This window comes from Alligator mississippiensis, chromosome 6 (assembly GCF_030867095.1).
Source record: "Alligator mississippiensis isolate rAllMis1 chromosome 6, rAllMis1, whole genome shotgun sequence".
Taxonomy (NCBI): domain Eukaryota; kingdom Metazoa; phylum Chordata; order Crocodylia; family Alligatoridae; genus Alligator; species Alligator mississippiensis.
This window is the reverse complement of record NC_081829.1, coordinates 100749579-100768384: the sequence shown is the minus strand read 5'-3', so window position 1 is coordinate 100768384 and position 18806 is coordinate 100749579. Positions and strand designations below refer to the sequence as shown.

Here is an 18806-nt window from a genome sequence, read left to right as displayed (position 1 = left end):
CCCAGGCTCCGTGCCACGCGGGCAGAGAGCAGCAGCTGGAAGGGAGAGTGACCTGTGTCCCAGCAGGGTTTCCCCTGCTCCTCTCGCCCTTGCAGCCTTCAAGGCCCAGGCAGGTCCGATGCAGAGGCCGTGCCCCGCACTCCCTGCTCAATAGTGACTGATGCCCTTTTCCTCCAAGCACGTGTCCGATCTCTTCTGGATGAGGTCAGGCCACGGGGGCCAGCAGAAAGCGGGATGAGCAGAGCCAGCTGTGCCAGCAGAGACCTTGAGCCAGCCCCAAGTGTGCCAGCCTCTTGTGCAAATCCATGCGTGGCACCGTGCAGCCTGGCAAGGAGCGGCCCGACCTTGCAGTGCAGGCTCCACTCCAGGGCTGTCGTGGGGTCCCCCTGCAAGCAGGGGCTGGAGGCGGCTGGGGGCAGCAAAACCTGCATCCGTGCAGGGGCCAGGCACTCCTTGTGGCCCCCCAGCCCCGCAGCACTGATCCTGGGTGGAGGGGCTGGAAGTGAGCAGGTGTCACGGCCCCGGAGCTGGAGCCACCAGTGCAGCCCTGGGGAGCAGAGGCTGCAGCTTTACCAGCCTGGCCAGAGCTCCAGCAGGTCCACGTTGCCAGCACTGGGCCCTTTACACAGCAGACCCCTTCCTAACCCCTTAAGCAGCTCCTGGTGCAGAGAGAGCCTAGCAAGAGCCGGGGCAGCCTAGTGCCGGGGCAGTGCAGTGCCAAAGCTAGCGCAGCCCTGACCCCTGCCTCCTGACCCCGCCGGAGGCTGCCATCGATTCCCCACTGCCTCGTGCTGCACACTAAGTGCCAGGGGCCACGATTCTGTGTGGAGACAGGGCAGCCACGGGAGGCAGGGAAGGGGCCACCAGGTCGGGTGGGGAGGGAAGGCTGCTGGGGCCAGGGCCAGGGCCAGGGTGGGGGCTGGCAGCCGGGTTTGGGGTTGCCGGGGGCTGCCTGTGATGGGGGAGGTTGGGCCCATGGTATCCATCTGGGGACCCCGGCCAGGGCTGGAGAAATGCTCTGGGTCTCTCCACTCTCCAGGCTGAGCCAGGCACCATCCTGAGCAGCCCCCGGCTCCAGGGGGTGCGTGGGTGCTGGGGACACCTCAGGGGGAAGTGGGGAGCAGGCAGGAGCCCCGGGCACGGGGCAGCTTTGGACATGTCCATGCAAGTGGCTGCGGCTGCGGGGAGCCGGCCCTTCCCTTGGACTGGCACCCCCAGCCCTTCCCCCGCTGTCACCATCGCTGGCTGCGAGCGCTGTCTAATTTCCTGTGCATTGTCCCCGCTGCCAGACCCCCCCCCTCGCCCCCGCTGCGCCGGTCCCGTGCGGCGCCTCCCGCCGTCCCTGCTCCCCGCGCGCGACACCTCCTGATTTAGTATCCACGGCTAATTCCATTAGCACCTTCCGCTCCCTCCTGCCATGGCTTAGCCAGCCTGGGCCCCCTGCCACGTGCCCCACACCCCACCTGTCTGCTGCATGCCAGCCTGTACAGGCCTGCACAGCTGGGGGGGGAAACCACATTGGAGCAGCCAGGGCCCCCATGGGCTGGGGCAGGGCTGCTTGGCATGGGAGCTCAGTGCAGGGGAGGCTAGGGATCGAACCCCTGCCCTGTCTGCGGTCCTTGGGCCGTGCTGGGGCCACAGAGGGCTGCAGCATGCCCCGATGCAGCAGCCGGTAGCTTGGCCCCTGCATGTGCAGCTTGGCCGGGGGCCAAGGTCCTGTGCCAGGCGTGAGGTTGGAGGGAGGTCGTGGCCTCTTGGGCTGGTTGCTCAGGGGACAGCGGCTGCCTAGAGGCTGGCAAGAGACGGGGGTGTGACTGAGAGTGTGACATCCATGCACATATCCCATGTGCATGCCTAGGTGCACACGTGCTTGCAGGGGGCATGTGCACATGTATGTGTTTGCACATGCATGCAGGTGGCTGTGCAGGCCCATGTGGGAGGGCTTGTACACGCACACGTGTGTGTATTTGCACAGGGGGTTGTGCAGGCCCATGGAGGGGCTTGTACATTCACATGTGTGTGTGTTTGCACAGGCGTGCAGGTGGCTACACAGGCCTGTGCGGGGGGGTTTGTACATGTATCTGTGTGTTTCCACAGGCATGCAGATGGTTGTGAAAGCTCACATGGGGGACTTGTACATGCACACATGTGTCTGTGTGCACACACACCAGGGGCAGTACGTGCTATCTCCCGAGGCTGCAGTGAGCTGAGCTGAGCAGAGCCGCGCCGAGCCGACCTGGGCCCCGGGGAGCGTCGCCGGCCCATTCGCAGTCTCGGCATGCTCGGCCAGCTTCCTGCCTGCATTTGTTTTCTTGCCTGCCTGTTGCGTGGGGAGGGGGCGCGGGGAGCTGGCTGTGTGAGCCAGGGCTGCTAACTGCCAAGCTGATTGCTAAATTGGGGTGCGACGTCCCACTGTGGTGCTAACGGCGCAGCGGGGAGTGGCGGGCAGGGCGGGTGGGGGGATGCACTGCAGCTTCATGGAGGAGAACAAGTGCCGGGCTCCCACCCAGCCGGGGGGCCCTGGGCAGCCAGGGGACAGCAGGTGTAACCGTGCTCTGGGGCCCGCACAGCTGCTCTGCAGGGACCGGCTGCCTGAGCACAGGTGCACGTAAGCATGTGTGTGTTCACATGTGTGCATGCCTGCATGCATGTGGGCTAGCCCCCCAGCCCAGACCTGCAGCTCTGTGTGGCCCCGGCTGTGCATCCAGGCTGCATGCAGCCAGCCCATGCCACAAGCAGCGGCTGGCCCTACCAGATGCACCCCTTCCCCTATGCTCTCCCCTGCAGCCCCATGAGGGCCAGAGCCTTGATGCTGCCTTGCTGGGTGAGGGTACAGCTAGTGCCACGGCCCAGCCCCAGGGTGGGAGATGACCTGAGGCCTAGCATGGCCCCAGGACAGAGGCCAGTGCCCCGGGGAGCAGCATCGCCCAGCCAGGTATTCCCAGAGCCGGGAAGTAGGGTCAGACTTGAATCCCCACCCACCTCCAGGGGCCAGAGGGTCCAGGGCATCTGCCCCTGCAGGACTGGCAGCTAGGAACCACCTCGCCTGGCCCTTGCCCCTGTCGCCAGTCTCACCACCTCCGGACTTGTCCAGCACCATTCCCGGGGCAATGGCACTGGGCCCCAAGCACCTCCCGGACCCAGCACAGCAGGAACCCAGGCCTGGAGATGTTGCAGCTGGCTAGATCCTGGGCACAGGGTCTTCCCCGGACGGAGAGGGGCCCAGGGATGGTGGCAGCAGCTGCCCTCAGGGAACCGTGAGCTCCCTCTGCCCTGGGGAGGCCACAGCAGCGAGGGGCTCTCCTGCATCTGTGCAGCGCCGGGCGGGATGGCCCCGATCCTGGCAGGGCCTGCAGCCCTGATGCAGAGGGCAGTGCCAGGGTATGTGGTCTGCAGAGATGGAGATACCACATGTGCTGTGGGCGGCCAGATCAGGCCCGCAGCCAGGGGTCTGTCTGGGCCAGCGGGGCGGGCTCAGACCCTGCTCCCTTGCTGAGAAGTCGTCCCGGACGCCCGAGGGCCGCGGCTCTGCCCCACGCGTGGCTGCCCTGGGCGCTGTGGGGACGAGGCCGCTGGCCGCAGGCTGTCGCAGCCTCCCATGGCCGTGACCCCGCAATGGGGGACCCTGGAGCCCTCCTGGCCGCCGCTCCCGCGCTCCCCACGCAGCAGACACCGCCCTGCGCCCCACGGCTGGAGCCCCCGCGCCGGCACTGCCTGCCCCGCTCTCCGCGGGCCGAGCGGAGCGGAGCGGAGCGGCATGGCAAGGGGCAGCGCCCGGCCCCGCGGAGCCCGCAGCCCGGGGAGCCTCGATGGGGCGGGCCGGGCCGGGCCGGGCCGGGCCGGGCCGGGGGTGCGGAGCCCGCTCCCGCCGGGATCCGGAGTGACTCCGACTCCAACCCGACACCACCACCCGCTCCCGCCGCAGCTCGGGGTAGTAAATCAGGCTGGCGGCGGCCCCGCCCCCGGCCCCCCATTGGCCGGCGGCCCCGCCGCGCCGCACCCCATTGGCCGCCGCGCCGGCCCCGAGCTTTGCATAAAGCGGCGCCGGGGGCCGGAGCCGTGTGAACGCGGCCGCGGCGGAGCGGAGCGGAGCGGAGCAGAGCAGCCGCTGCGGGGATGCGCTGCCGCCGGCCCGGCGGGGCGGCCCCCGGCCCCGGCCGGCCCCCCTGCGCCGTGAGTACCGGGGGTCGGGACCGGGCGCTGCGCACCGCTGCCCCGGAGCGGCTGAGCCCGCGGGGCGGGGGCGCGGGACCCGCCAAGTCCGGCCAGGGCGCCCCGGCCCCGTGCGAGCGCGCCCGCCCGCCCGCCCGGAGCGGAGCCGGTAGCCTGCGCTCCGGCCGGGGCAGGCGCGCGCTGGGTGCTGCCCGGGCAAGGACCGAGCCCCGGCTCCCGGGCAGCGGGGCGGGACGTCGGGGGGCCGGGGCCGGGGCCGGCGCGCTGCAGGCACCTCTGCCCGGGCTCCTGCCCCCGCGCTCCCCGCCCGCCCCGGCCTGGCGCTGGAAGGCGGCCGAGCAGGGGCGACGTCCCCCGCCGCGGGGCCAGTGCCAGCCCTGCCCGGGCCCTTCGCCAGCGCCCCGAGCACGGGGAGGGGTGGGTGCGGGGGCAGAGGAGGGTGTTGTGGGGCTGCGGCCGCTCCGGCATGGGGCCAAGGGCTGTCGCCCCCCAGGGCCAGGGCGGGCGGCTGCTCGTGGGCTCGGCCTCCAGCTGCCCGAGGTCTGTCCCAGCCCGTGCCCAGGTTTCTCCTCTGCACCTTTCTCATGGGCCCTGGGTGTCCTTCCTGAGCACGCAGGCCTGGCCCTGGCACCGCTCCCCGCTGGAGCTGCCCCCTGCCCTCCTGCCAGGGCCTGCGGGTGGGGGCTGCGGCTCGGGGCTGTGGGGAGCACTGTCCTGCTCCCTGCGGGGCGGCCGGGCTGGCTCGGTGCCGTGGGCGCCAACCCGCGGCAGGGATCATGGGCTGGTTTTGGTCTCCAGAGGACACACCAGCCTTGCCGGGACGGGGCTCGGGGGGGTGGTTGGCTGGACAGACGGACGCTGCCAGGTGCCGAGTCACTGCCCTTGGCCTGCTGCTGCGTGGCGAGGCGAGAGCCCGGGGTCACCTTGCCACACCGTGGCACCGCACCCCACCCCAGCCGTGCCACCACGGACCCCCAGCCTGAGGCACCTCTAGCTCCCACAAGACCATGTGCCCACCCACCCGAGGCTGCCAGCGCCTGGCCCTCGAGGCTGCTGGGAGATGTGCTGGTGACCTGAGCCTGGATGTCGTCATGCCACGAGCCACGAGACATGTCTCTGAGCAGCACCACGGCACTCTCCTGGGCCTACCAGGTGTGGCACGGCTGCCACAGCTCCTGGCACCGGGGCTCTGCCCACCTGGCACTGCTCCCCGCCGGCGGTGAGCTCCTGTGTGGCTCCACGCAGGGCTCTGGCTCCTGGCCCCGGCGAGCCCTCTGCATGGCACCAGGAGCCGGATCTGCAGGGAAATGCCATTTATCTCCAATCAAGAACATTGTTCCCTCCTGGAAAGGCTCCATCCAGCCCTGAAGGATTCGATTGCAGCTGGAGGGGGGGGGAGCGAGAGGAGCGGGCCAAGCTGCAGAGAGCACGGCACCGCGGGAAGCCAGAGCCGGGCCAGAGCCCAGGCACCAGCCCTCCACCCCGGCAGAGATCTGCCTGGCTGCCTCCCTCTGCACCAGCACCCTCGGAAGGGGCTGAGCTGTGCGGCAGGAGGGGCACAGGGCCACGGGCAGGCGGAGGCGGGGGTGAGGCGCAGGGGCTGGCCAGTGCAGAGGGATGGGAGTGGGGGTCTGTCTGGGGGGGCAGGCATGTGGGGTGCGCACACATGCCCCAGTTAGAGCTGCCTGGCCTCTGAGTTTTCCCTCTGCGCCAGGTGCCCAGCACAGGACTGGGGTCCTGCTGGGCATGGAGTGAGGGTCCTGCCAGCCCCAGTGCTTGGCCCCAGTGACATGTGTGCTCCATGGTGCTGGGTCCATCATAACACTGCCAAGAAACCATGTCCTGGGCCTGGCTGGGGCTCAGCAAAGTCCTCTCCAGGGCGCAAGTGCCCGTGTGGAGAAGGGACTTGCCTGTCTGTCTCCCCCGGCTTCACCAGGAGCTTCAGTGCTGCCTGCTTGAGGGGACCCTCCCCACGGGGACAGGCCTGTCCCCTCCAGCCACAGACCCCAGGCTGGGCTCCTCTGAGGCTGCTGCTGCACTGGTGCCTGGGGATGGTGCCCCTCACCCCTGGGGATACCTCCCAGGTGGGCGCTCCCCTAGCCGCGGTGCACGAGACCACTGCAGCAGGGCTGGGCTGGGCCAGGCTGGCGCCTGCGTTCCTGGTGCTGCACGCAGGCCCGGGCCCGTGGCTGATGGGGTGTCAGCACCAGTGGGGCCGGCTGTGCCGGAGCCAGGAGCGTTGCCAAGGACACCGCGCTCCACTCCGCTCCGCTCGGCGCTGACACCGCTGTCAGTGCCCGCTAATCTCCCCGGCACAGCTGAGGTCTGTGCTGGCTCCAGCTCCTGCGGGGACTGGGGACAGCCCCCAGCTCCTGCCCCAGGTGGGGGTCCTGCCTGCCCCGGGCTCAGCTGATGGAGAGGGCAGGGGCCGAGGTCGTGGCTGGTCCTGGCCCTCTGGCTCGGGTGGGTGAGGTGGACGGTGGCCTCTCTCCACCGCCAGGCTGTAGCCTGCATCTCCTGTGCCCAACCCGCAGCAGGCTGCCCGGGACTTGGCATTCCTGGCCCCTCTGCACCTTGGAGCAGGCGCCCGGGAGAAAGCAGCATGGGGGAACGTCCGTCCCGTCTTCCTGGCCTCGCCGTGCTCCAGCCTTCTCCCTGCTGCACCTGGGGTGTGCAAGCGAGCCGTCTCCCCAGGCGGTGCTCTGGGGTCTCCAGGCCAGCCCCTCACCCGGCTGCTTGGGCCTAGGTCTAGGGGCCCAGCCCCTGTATCTGTGCCCCAGCCAGCTCTCCTGGGCAGGAGATGCAGGGCTCTGAGCTCCAGGGGCGGTTGCAGCAATGGCTTAGGGATGGGGGGTCCATAGATGGGGGCAGCTGAGAGCCCCGAGGAAAGGGCACAACCAGGGGGTTGCTACAGGTGGGGCCTTTGGGCCGCGGGAGAGAGCATGGGGCCCGCTCAGTGCAGGGACTGGCACAGCCAGGTGCACGGCGGGCATGCAACAAGGGGAGGCTGCAAGGGCTGGAGGAGATGGGGCCCTGCCCTTGGGAGGTCTCGGCTCCTGGCTAGCACGAAGGGATGGGGGGGAGCTGGCACGGCATGGGCCGGCACTGGGATACAGGACTGGCCTGAGCTGGGCAGGCTCCGTCCCCACTGCAGCTCCCTGGGGCATTGCACCTGGCAGCGTTCTCCAGGCCTGGCTCGGAGCCCAAGCCCTGCAGGCTGCGTCATGGCACGGAGTTCCCTGCAGCAGCCCCTGCGGGCAGGGAGCCCCTGGGCACCCCCAGCCCCAGGTCTGAGCCACGTGTGGGTTTGCTTGCAGGTGCCCAGGCTGCTGCTGATGCTGTGGGTGCTGCCGCTGGCCCGGGCGTCCCAGCGCAGCGAGCCCATGTTCACGGCCGTCACCAGCCGCGTCCTCCCGCCCGACTACGACAGCAACCCCACGCAGCTCAACTACGGCGTGGCCATCACAGACGTGGACCATGACGGCGACTTCGAGATCGTGGTGGCTGGGTGCGTACCTGCGGCCAGGGCCGCCTCGGCTTCCCAGCTCCAAGCCCGGCGGTGGGGGCTGTGTGGGGGTGGGAGCCTCCGGGGTTCTTCCATGCCCGGTGCGGACGGGATGGGACGGGACGGGACGGGACGGGACGGGACGGGACGGGGCAGGACGGGGCCGTTCCTGCCCTGCACAGTGTCACACTCCCACGATGGGAGCAGCTCCTCCTCGCCTAGTGCTGGAGCTGTTCCGCAGTCAGGGCTTTGCTCCCTGCTTGGGCTTCCCCTTCCTGCCCTCCCTGCTGGGACCTGGCTGGAGCCTCGTGGTGCCAAGATGCTCCTCCCTTCTCCGTGCTCCTCGGGGCCCTCTGCCCGGCACTGGTCTGAGCGGCCTGGATGGGCTGGGGCTGTCCAGACCCTCTGCAGGGAGCTGGTCCAGGAGGCACGTTCCCTGTGGTGGGTGGCTCTCAGCCTTGCTGGACTCGAGGCCCCTCCAGAACCTGTGGGAAGGGGGCAGCACCCAAGGTCAGGAACTAACCTATGCATTATGGGGATGACCCCCTTGCAGAGGGGCCTAGGCAGGGGTGGGGACAGCCAGGCCAGCCCCAAGTATCCCCTTCCTGCAAAACCCAGCCTGGTCCCTGCTGGCTCCATCTGCAGGTGATGTGCATATGCGTGCATGGAGGCCCTGTGCATGTACAGGTGGGAAGTGTGTGTGTGTGTGTGTGTGTGTGTGTGCGCGCGCGTGCACATAGGTGCATGCATGTGTGTACATGTGCCACGCTTGTGCCAGGGAGCTCTGACGCCAGGGCTCCCTGCACTCGCATCCCCAGGTGGGACGCCCCCAGATGAAGCTGCCAGACCTCGGCTGGTTCCGCATGGCGGGGCAGGAGCGCAGCCCAGCTCTGCCTGAGCCAGCACCTTTCTGCTCCTAACGAGCCCCCAGTAATGAGGCCTCGGCATCTGCATAGCCCAGCCCCCCTCCCAGCCTGGCAGTAGAGGTCACCCTCTCACGCTGGGGCTGGGGCAGGGCTGCAGCTCCCAGCTCCCGGACTGGGGGTCTCTACTAAGCGGGGGGTTGCATTGGAGCAGGCCGGTCGGCAGTATGGCCCTTGCCTACCCCTGCCCCAGCTCCTGCCTGCTGGGCCCCAGGCTGTGGGTGGCTCCCAGACCCCTGCAGAGCTGCGTCAGCCTGGCACTCTCGGCCCCCCAGGGACACTGGGCACCCAGGGAGGGTGTCCGGGGCCAGCTCCGCAGTGCGGTGCCCGTGTGTCCCCCAGGTGTTGCGGCTTGGCTCCACTGACAGGGCTCGGCGCTCTCCTGCCACACCGCTAATTGGCTGGAGGTTTTTTATAGCCCATCATCGGTGTGACGGCTGGGAAGGGCTGACAGGAGCCAGCGAGCCGCGCGCTCCCTGTGTCCCCAGTGCCACGAGCGGGGCTGGACCCGGCTCAGTGGCCATGGAGCCGGGCGACTCGGCAACAGCATGCAATGGCCAGGAGAACAGGAGTGATTGTGCACACACGCCAATGCACACATGCATACACACATGGGTATGTGAGGCAGCCCACACCTGCAAAGGCTTGCACATGTGTGCACACATGCGTGTGCACATGGGTATGCAGGACAGCCCACCTGCGGAGGCTTGTGTGTGTGTGTGTGTGCATGCATGCATGTGCACATGGGTATGCAGGGCAGCCCGCAGCTGCAGAAGCTCACACGTGTGTGTGCACTCCCCTCATGGAGAGTTTTGTGGGTGCCTGTGCATGTCACTGATGTGCAGCGGCATGCAGCTGTTGTGCTGATGCCAGCAGAGGGTTTGCACGTGTATGCCTGCACACGTGCTCGAGGTTTGCACAGGTCCATGGCGCACATGTTCTGATGCTGGCAAAGGGGGCATGTTGGTGCATGTGCCCGAGCTCGTGCAGGTGAGCATGTGCAGCCATCCCGTCCATCTGGCTGTGGCTGCCTTCCCTGCAGCACCCGGGCCCTGGGCCTGGGCGCCGCCCTCAGCACCGCCTCATAGTGCCTGGGCCGGGAGCTGCCACCCCCACTGACACCCCAGGGCTCAGTCTCAGGGTGTCGCAGTCTCCGGGCAAAACTGGCAGCAGTGCCGGAGGGGGCAGGGCCCTGCCCGACACGCTGGAGTGGGGCCACGGAGGCTCCCCTGGAGCCTTGCACAGGGACAGGCCGGGGGGTCTAGCCCCACTGCCCCTGGCCGAGGCCTGGGAGGGTTAAAAGAGGGTGAAACAGCCCAGCTGGGCCCCCCCCTCCTCCCCGCGGCAGCAGCTGCTCCCCACGCTCCGGCTCCTCTGGTCATTACCGCGCCTGCGGGAGCGGAAGAAACCAGCCCCCCCCTTTCCCATGAGCCCCGCACGTGGCGCCTGCAGCAGGGCTGGGGGGGCAGGATGCTCCCTGCTCCCCCCGCTCCCCTGCCCCTACATTGCCCCTGCCCTGGGCAGACCTCGTGGGGACCCCGGGCACCCCACATGGGGCAGAGGCGAGCACCAGCCCCCTCCAGCGCCAGCACAAGGCCCCCGGCTCCCCTCTGCATGATGTCTAGGGCCGGGGCTGCACCGCACCCCTGGGCAGCCAGACAGGCAGGAGCCAGGGCTCTGCTCCTGGCCCTGGAGCTGCCCCTGGCGCAGCTCGGCAAGGCCAGCCCCAGCCCACGGTGCTTGGCAGGATGGGTGTGAGCCCGTGCCAGGTTCGAGCTGCTCACACTCGCCCGCCCCTGCAGCTACAATGGACCCAACCTGGTGCTGAAGTACGACCGGGCTCGGGGCCGGCTGGTGAACGTGGCACCCGACGAGCATGGCTCGCCCTACTACGCGCTGCGGGACCGGCAAGGCAACGCCATCGGCGTGGCGGCCTGCGACATCGACGGCGACGGCCGCGAGGAGATCTACTTCCTCAACACCAACAACGCCTTCTCCGGTGAGCCCCCGCGGCCGCGCTGCAGCCCTGGCCCTGGCCCTGGCCCGGCCACTGCGACCTTCGTCGCGTGAGGGATGTGCGCGGCCTGGAGTTAATTTCCCAGTTGAGTGGCTCCCCTGATGGATGGCAGCGGGGCCGGGGCGCGGAGCCGCACAGCCGCTGACTCAGCGCTCCCGGCCTGCCGCCCTCCCCGGTGTGCCGTGCCACGCCGCGCCGCGTCACGTTGTGCCGCCGGCCTGCCCCGCGCCAGCCGCCGGGACCTCCCGGCACGGGATCCCCTCCCTGCCTCGCTGCGGGGGGCCTGGGCCGCCTGCCTCCGGCGCTGGGCTCAGATCCGTCTTCCTGGCGGCAGCTGCCCGAGGCACCCGGCCCTAAATCAGGCGCTGGCGTGACGGTGTCGGCGCGGCTCGCTGCCTGCCGTCGCCCGTGCCGTGATCTACGGGCCCGGCGCGTCTCCCCTTAATGGGCTGGCTCTCCCGGCCGGCCCCTCCGTGGGTCTGGGAGCTGCCGGGCACGGCCTCTGCGCTGCCGCAGGGCAGGAGCGAGGAGGCCACGGGTCCCTGCCCTCCACGGGACGGGGCAGGGCAGGGCCCCTTGCCCCCGTGCCTGACGGAGCCCCCGTCCCGCAGGCATGGCCACCTACACGGACAAGCTGTTCAAGTTCCGGCACGGGCGCTGGGAGGACGTCCTGAGCGACGAGGTCAACCGGCGCCGCGACGTGGCCAGCCGCTTCGCCGGCCGCTCCGTGGCCTGCGTGGACCGGACGGTGAGGCCGGGGCGGGGGGGCAGGCAGGGAAGAGGCTGCTCCGCTCCGCTCGGGCCCCGGGCCCCCGCCTTTCCCCGAGCCTGAGCTGGGAGACGGAGGCAGGGCCGGGCCCCCCCGCATCCCCCGGGCTCGGCTGTCAGGGGCCCGGTGCCCCCCCGCTGTCAGGGCCCTGCCCGGCTGCCAGCCGCGTTGCTGCGAGCTGATAAACGTGGCTGTCGAGGTGATTTATGCTCCTGTCACCTGCTCTTTCTTCTTCCTCCTCCTCCTCCCGCAGTTGTTTTCCAACGATTATCGCTAAATCAGGGCCCAGCTGCTGTGTGGGAACGGCGCCCCGTGGGGAGGGGGCACGGGGGAGGGCAGCACCCCAAAATCGGGGCTAGGGTGGGGGGACATGTCCCACCGCTGCCCCCAGAGCCCGGCCTCTTCCCCGTGGGCAGGGGATGCTGGAGGACCCGAGTCGGGGGTCCATGACGGGCTTCCCCCGGACAGGCCAGGGGTGCCGAGGCGTTGTGTGGCCCCCAGCGCCACGGCTGGGTCTGCAGGGCGCTGGCACCGGTCCTGCGCCAGCCCCGGACCCAGGGCCTCGCCCCGAGCAGGACGGGGGTGTAGCCAGGCTGCGGGGCGAGGGTCTGGGTGCTGAGGTCTCCGCTCCCCGCAGGGCTCCGGCCGGTACTCCATCTACATCGCCAACTACGCCAACGGCGACGTGGGCCCCCACGCCCTCCTCGAGATGGACGCGGCCGCCAGCGACCCCGAGCGCGGCGTCATCGTGCTGGCCGACGTGGCCGCCGAGGCCGGCGTCAACAAGTACACGGGTACCGCGGCCCCTGCCCTGCCCTGCCCTGCCCTGCCCGCTGCACCCGGAGCCTGGCCTGGCGCCTGGTCTCCATGGCAGTAAATTGTCCCTAATGAGGAGTGTTGTTTCCATGGCGATTGTAGCGATTAGGGTTGGAAGCAGCGACATGGGCGCCTGCCAGGCCAATTAGCTCTTGATTAGGGAGACAGAGCCGCAGGGCCAGCAGAGCCGGGGGCGAGGGGGCGGGGGGAGCAGCACCTGGCAGGGCACCGTGTCCGACTGGGCACACGGCCCCCTGCCCAATCCAGGGCGGCCCCAGGGCTGCTCCCGCGCATCGGAGCCAGATCCGATGGGAGTGCAGGAGGGGGCCGGGCGCTCGGGACTGCCCTCGCCCCACGGCCCTGCTGTCCCCAGGCGGCCGGGGCGTGACGGTGGGCCCGATCCTGAGCGACGGCGCCTCCGACATCTTCTGCGACAACGAGAAGGGCCCCAACTTCCTCTTCCGTAACCAGGGCAACGGCACCTTTGTGGACGTGGCCTCCAGCACCGGTGAGGGGTGGCGCTGGGGACCCCCAGGGTCACTCCCGTGCCCTCCACGATGCACCGTGCGGGGAGGGGGGCCGGTGATGGCAGGGGTCTGAGGAGAGGCGGCGCGCTCCCCTGCCGAGGAGCCCGGTGCGGGGACGGGGCACTAGCAACTGGGGGCTGGGTGCCCCGTCCTCTCCAGGGGTGCAGGGCCGGGGTGGAGTGGGGCCCCCGTGCATGGACCCACCCCGGCACCTCTCCTGAGCCCTGCCGTGCTGCCCCCAGGCCTGGACGACCCCTACCAGCACGGCCGCGGCGTGGCCCTGGCCGACTTCAACCGCGACGGCAAGGTGGACGTCGTCTACGGCAACTGGAACGGGCCCCACCGCCTCTACCTGCAGACCAGCGCCAGCGGGCGCCCACGCTTCCGGGTGAGAGCGGGGCCTGGGGCACGTCCGGTGCAGGGCAAGGGTCCTGGGTCACTGCAGCTCCGGCCCCCCACCCCTTCCTGCTGGTGCCCACCCCGCGGTGCCCTGGTCCTGCCCGTCCGTGCTGGAGCCTCTGTCCCTGAAGCGAGAGAGGACGAGCTGTGCCGCTCCTGGGACCACCACAGCCTCCTTGCCCCTGCCCCGTCCACCCGCGGTGCCTGACCCTTGACCCCTGCCCCCAGGACATCGCCACGCCCAAGTTCTCCATGCCGTCCCCCGTCCGCACCGTCATTGCCGCCGACTTCGACAACGACCAGGAGCTGGAGGTTTTCTTCAACAACATCGCGTACCGCGGCTCCTCCGCCAACCGCCTCTTCCGGTAGGGAGCGGGGGACACGGGGTGGGGGAGCCCGGCTGGATCCCCTGTCCTGGGAGCAGGGGCCGGAGGGGCAGCCCCATGTAGCTGCCCCATGCGTGGCCTGGCACGGGCACCCGAGCCAGCCTGAGCTTGTCCCCGTGTCACCGCTAGCTATTAGCCGCCCTCTGTCATACCAGCAACAGCCCCGGGGCCGCGCCACTAATTAGCAGCCTCGCAAATCTTCTTCACAGCTCCCGTTAATTGCGGGGATCGATGCCTGGCTCTTTAGCGCTGAGCCGCTCGCTGGGCCCAAGCGCGTGGGGCTCGGGGCCTGGACTTGCCCCGCCCCTCCTGCTGCAGGGAAAGAAAGGGTTAAGGCTGTCTGCATCTACACTGTGCCCCCCATCCCACCCCCCGCCCCTTAATGCCTCGTGGGCTCTTGGGGCCCGATCCTGTGTTGGGTCTGTAGTTGGGGGCCACCCCCACAGCAGAGCCCTGGGCACGGCAGGGAAACTGAGGCACCTGTCAAGTCACACCCCAGCCAGGAGCCTTCCCTAGGGGAGAGAGCTGCTCAGTGCCCCCTCCCCGCCCCCGCCCGTCCAACCTGACCTGGCCCCCTGCCCCCCACCTTGCAGGGTTGTGCGCAGGGAGCACTCGGACCCCATCGTGGAGGAGCTGAACCCGGGGGATGCCCTGGAGCCCGAGGGCCGCGGCACGGGTGAGTGCTGCTCCCTGCCTGGGGCCCGTCCCGGCTCCCGGAGCCCGGGGGGAGAGGGGGCAGACCCAGACCTGCTCCCTTGGAGGTGGCTATGGGGTACGTGCCCCCTGCCAGTGCCAGCTGGGTTGCAGCAGGGGCTCTGCGCACCGGGGGTCCTGGCGGGGCTGAGCGGGCCGTGTCGTTGCAGGGGGTGCGGTGACGGACTTCGACGGCGACGGGCGGCTGGACCTGATCCTGTCGCACGGCGAGTCCATGGCGCAGCCGCTCTCCGTGTTCAAGGGCACCCAGGTGCGGGCCAAGGGGAGCCCTGGCAGCCCAGACCCCCGTTGCTGCCCCCGGCTCACCCCACCCCACCCCACCCCGTCCCATCTGTCCCTTGCAGGGCGCCAGCAACAAGTGGCTGCGGGTGATCCCGCGCACGCGCTTTGGGGCCTTCGCGCGCGGGGCCAAGGTGGTGCTGTTCACGCGGCGCAGCGGCGCCCACCTGCGCATCATCGACGGCGGCTCCGGCTACCTCTGCCAGATGGAGCCCGTGGCACACTTCGGCCTGGGTGAGTCACGGCTGCCTGGCACAAGAGGAGCACGGCCCCACACAGCCCCGCCGAGAGAGGCGCTGCAGCCCGAGAGGCTGGGAGCCGTGCTTGCTGCAGGGAGCTGAGCCCCCATCGCTACCCTCCTCCACGCCCCGTGAACCCTCTCCTGCCCAGGCACAGCCCTGGCGTGCGGGGGCAAACCTGGGCTGCGAGCAGGGCAGCTCGGGGCAGTGGCTCCCCGCTCCGCCTGCTGCATTGCTCAGCAGCTGCTCCCAGCGGGGAGGAAGGGGCAGCCCCTGACACCTGCCCAGAGTGGTGGGCTGGGGGGCCCTGAAGCTCCCCCTCTGCCCCAGGGCCGGGCTGATGCACCCCCCGTGTGCAGGGCAGGATGAGCCCACCAGCCTGGAGGTGACGTGGCCAGATGGCAGGGTCCTGGTGCGTGCCGTGGCCAGCAGTGAGACCAACTCGGTGCTGGAGATCCCCTACCCCCAGGACGCCGCTGACCAGCTCCTGCCCACCCCGCTGGAGGTGAGCACCGGGCTGGGCTGCATGGCCCTGGGGCAGGCTCAGGGCTGCAGCTGGGGGGCCCGTGGGGATCCAAGCAGAGCCTTGGAGGCAGAGGAATCAGGATGCTCGTGTGTGCACGTGTGTCTGTGGTATCTTCAAGCCTTGCTGCTTCTGGGAAATGGGTGCAGCCCGTTCTGACCAGGTGATCGCGTCTTCTCCAACCGAGCGGGTCGGTTCCCACCTTGTCCCGTGCGAGCACAAGCAGCTCGTGCTTCTCTTTGCTGGACGTCCCTGTACTTCAGACACGTCCCGCACCCCCTCTCCAGGCCTTCGAGATCACCACCCAGTGTGCCAGTGCTCCACTGGCACCAACCCCGCAGGGTCCCGGCGGGAGGGTCTTGCCCCTGCGCTCAGCCCCACGCTGCACTGGGGCAGGAAGGGGTTTCCCTCCTGCTCAGACTGGTGCAGACTGGGGGGTTTTGCCTTCCCCTGCAGCGGGGGCATGGCCTTGGCCTGGGCTGTCAGTGCCCACGACCCCCTGGCAGCAGCAGGATGTTGGCAGCCGCAGCCCCCTGTATCCCAGGGGCAGGGGTGGGGGGCGATGCCTGGGGCTCTCGGAGACAACGGTATCAAGCAGCTCCAAGGTTGCACACGGGGTTTGTTTGGACTGGTTTGAACGGGGCTGATCCTGCCTCGGGCCGGGCTGGGCTGGGCTGGATGTGACCCCGCAGCTCCTGCCCATCCCACCGCGCTGGGACCCTAAATCCTAGATTCTGTCGTTTCTGTTAAGATGCAGGTGGGAAGTGGCAATGCTTTTCCTCCTTTACTCGTTTCCGCCGTCCATCGCCGGTTCCCCCCAGGTGCTGGCGGCGTGCTGCGCAGCGCTTTGGCCACGTTCGCGTGCACAGAGCCCCGGGGCGGGGGCTGCCGGATGCGGGCAGGCTCTTGGACGCACGTCTGCCAGCACTGAGCGGCATCCGGGGCCATCTTGTACTTCTGCCAGTCCAGCAGCCCCCACCGTACCCTCGCCGGTGCCCTGAGTCCATCTGGATTATTTCAGGCAGTGCTTCGTGCTCGGTCTGCAGCAAACCTCCAGCTGCTCGCTAAGGCACGGGATCCTGGGCACCCACGGGCCAGGCCAAGGGTCTCGGTCACGCTGTGCATGTGGTTCTTCAGCAGCTGCCTTAGCCCTCGATGCGGGGTTGGCAACCTGTCCGCGCCCTGACACTGCACCAGTGCTGCTCCTGCTCCATCTCCGAGGCCTCCCTGGACAGTTTGGTGGCTTTTTTATGGGCACAGCATTGTAGCACCAGTGCTGATGGGTTTTTACATCGTTAGATTTACTTTCCAGCTCCAGCTCCACGTCCTGTTCTCCGTCCTTGGGGAGAGGACACCTGGGGCAGGTTGGGTGAGATGTACTGTTAGGTGTGAGCGTGCTGATCTCCTTCAGCCTTCCCAGAGATCTCCGAATTCCCTCTTTATCTCCTGGTTTTGGCACCTGCTGCAGGGCCTGGACCTCTGAGCGAGCAGGCGCGATGCCCCTGGACCTCACCTGCCAGGCGGGTGGGGTATTTCAGCTGCCCAAAACTGCCCCTTGCCCACACTCGGCTGGAGGCTGTCAGTCCTTGTAACGCCCAGGGCTGTTCTCCACGTCCGATGGCACTTCTGCCCCGTTACCACCTCTTCATTAGACCTTCTCACCTGCCAGACCCGCTAGTGTCCGCCTCGTCGGGCAGCAAAATGGTGCTGGAGCTGAGCCTATGATAAGACGCAGTTTGTTAGCAGGGTCGGGGGTGACGGTAGGGCTTACCGAGGGGTCGGACGCTGGGTTTGTGTGGGCTGGTTCGGACTGGATGTGGCCGCGCAGCTGCCTGCCAGGCCCGTGGCTCTAGGGTCTCTTGTAAGCAATGGTTTTTCTGGAAACAGCGACCTTCAGACGTTTTCCTGATTTCAGCAGGGCTGCCCCTGCCCGGGCCCTAACCCTAACCACCGCCCCTTCTCCCCTTGCAGTGCGGCCAGGGCTTCTCCCAGGACGAGAGCGGGCGCTGCGTGGGTGAGTGGCTGCCGCGGCGCGGGGCAGGGGCTGTGCCAGGCCGTGGGCCTGATCCCACCCGTGGCATCGTGCTGCGGTGGGGGCAGGGCCGGGTCCCTGGGGGTCACGGGCCAGCCTGGCTGTCCACGGGGGTCGCGGGGCCAGGGCATGGTCCTACGGAGCAGCATCCTGGGCCAGGGGCGCGGGGGTCATTCTGCCCGGGACAGCGGGGGCCTCGACTCAGGCTGGGCTCCCGCTGCAGACACGGACGAGTGCACGGCCTTCCCCTTCGTGTGCCCCCGCGAGAAGCCCGTCTGCATCAACACCTACAGCGGGTACCGGTGCCGCAGCAACCGGCGCTGCGGCCGCGGCTTCGAGCCCAGCGAGGACGGCACGGCCTGCGTGGGTGAGTCGCGGCACGGTGGGAAGATGCCCCGCGCCCTCGCTCGCTCTCCGGGGCCGGGCAGTGCCACTAACCTCCCGCCTGTCTCTCTCTGTCTCCTGCAGCTCAAGTGGCCTTTCTCGGTGGCTTCCCCTCGGCAGGGACCCAGCTCGGGGCCTGGCGCCCCCCGGACCCCCTCCCCGCGCTCCTGCTGGGCCTCGCTCTCTGCCTTCACGTCTATGCACTTTAACCCCAGGAGCCAGCGCAGCCTCGGCGGTCCGGCCTGTCCCTCCGCCCCGTCCCTCTCTCCGGCCATCGCCCGGGGGTGCGGGGCCAGCCCGGGCGCAGCCTGCAGCCTTCCCTCCTTGCATGTTTTCTGAGAAAACAGCCGGGGCCCTGCTGCCCCAGCCCCCCAGGCCCCGCAGGGGAGGCTGCTGCCCCCACGCCACGTGCCTGCTGGTTTGGCCTGTGCCCCGTCTGCTGCCCGGCGAGGGTGGGCGTCCCCCCTCGCCCCTGCTCCCTAGGAGAGGGGCCTCCCGGTCTGTTTTCTATTGTCTCCGGAGTTGGACCCTGCTCAGTCTTCCAGCCCTTCCCGGGATCGACCGCCCAATAAACTCCTGTCTGTTAGCACCCGCCTGCCGCTGCCTGACCTGGGCTGCGGGAGGGGAGCGATGCTGCGTCCGGCTCTCGCCCTCCCTGCGCCGAGCCGCAGGGTGCGGGCACTCCCAGGAGCCCAACCGGGGCTGCAGTCCCTGCGTCCCCGCTCCCCGGCTGGTGCCTGGCATGAAGAGCTGGCACCGGAGGTGGCAGCAGCACTGCAGGATGGGGGGAGGCAGGATCGGGGCCCATGCGGCCCAGCCCTGCAGCTCCCAGCGCAGAGCCCGAGCGGCGAGGGTGGCAGCGTGCTCAGCACCTGCCCAGCACTGCCCGGAGGGCACCGGCTCCGGCCTGTGCAGCGGGGCGACCCACGCAGCTTATTGCTCCCCCAGGCCCTGGAGCTGGATCCTGGAGCAGTGCCTCTGGCTCCAGCAGCCACGGGGAGGGAGCGCAAGGTGGTCTTTGCTGGGCCACTGGGCCGTGCCCTGGAGTTCACGTATCCGGCGTGGCCCATGGGACCAGGCCTGGCTGCCTGGGGGTGAAGTCCCTGCCCCGGGCATCGAG

At 69.3% G+C, this 18806-nt stretch overlaps 1 protein-coding gene across 1 annotated transcript; it reads left to right on the top strand.

Moving 5' to 3' along the window:
* The first annotated feature begins 4081 nt into the window (after positions 1–4081).
* Positions 4082–18272, top strand: CRTAC1 (cartilage acidic protein 1). Its single transcript, XM_059730259.1, has 15 exons — positions 4082–4173; positions 7491–7681; positions 10404–10600; positions 11230–11366; positions 12025–12181; positions 12577–12711; positions 12973–13118; positions 13358–13494; positions 14109–14191; positions 14379–14479; positions 14574–14742; positions 15107–15252; positions 17242–17284; positions 17526–17669; positions 17771–18272. The coding sequence occupies exons 1-15, from the start codon at positions 4117–4119 to the stop codon at positions 17893–17895; spliced, it is 1968 nt and encodes a 655-aa protein (XP_059586242.1). The 5' UTR covers positions 4082–4116; the 3' UTR covers positions 17896–18272.
* The last annotated feature ends 534 nt before the right edge of the window (positions 18273–18806 follow it).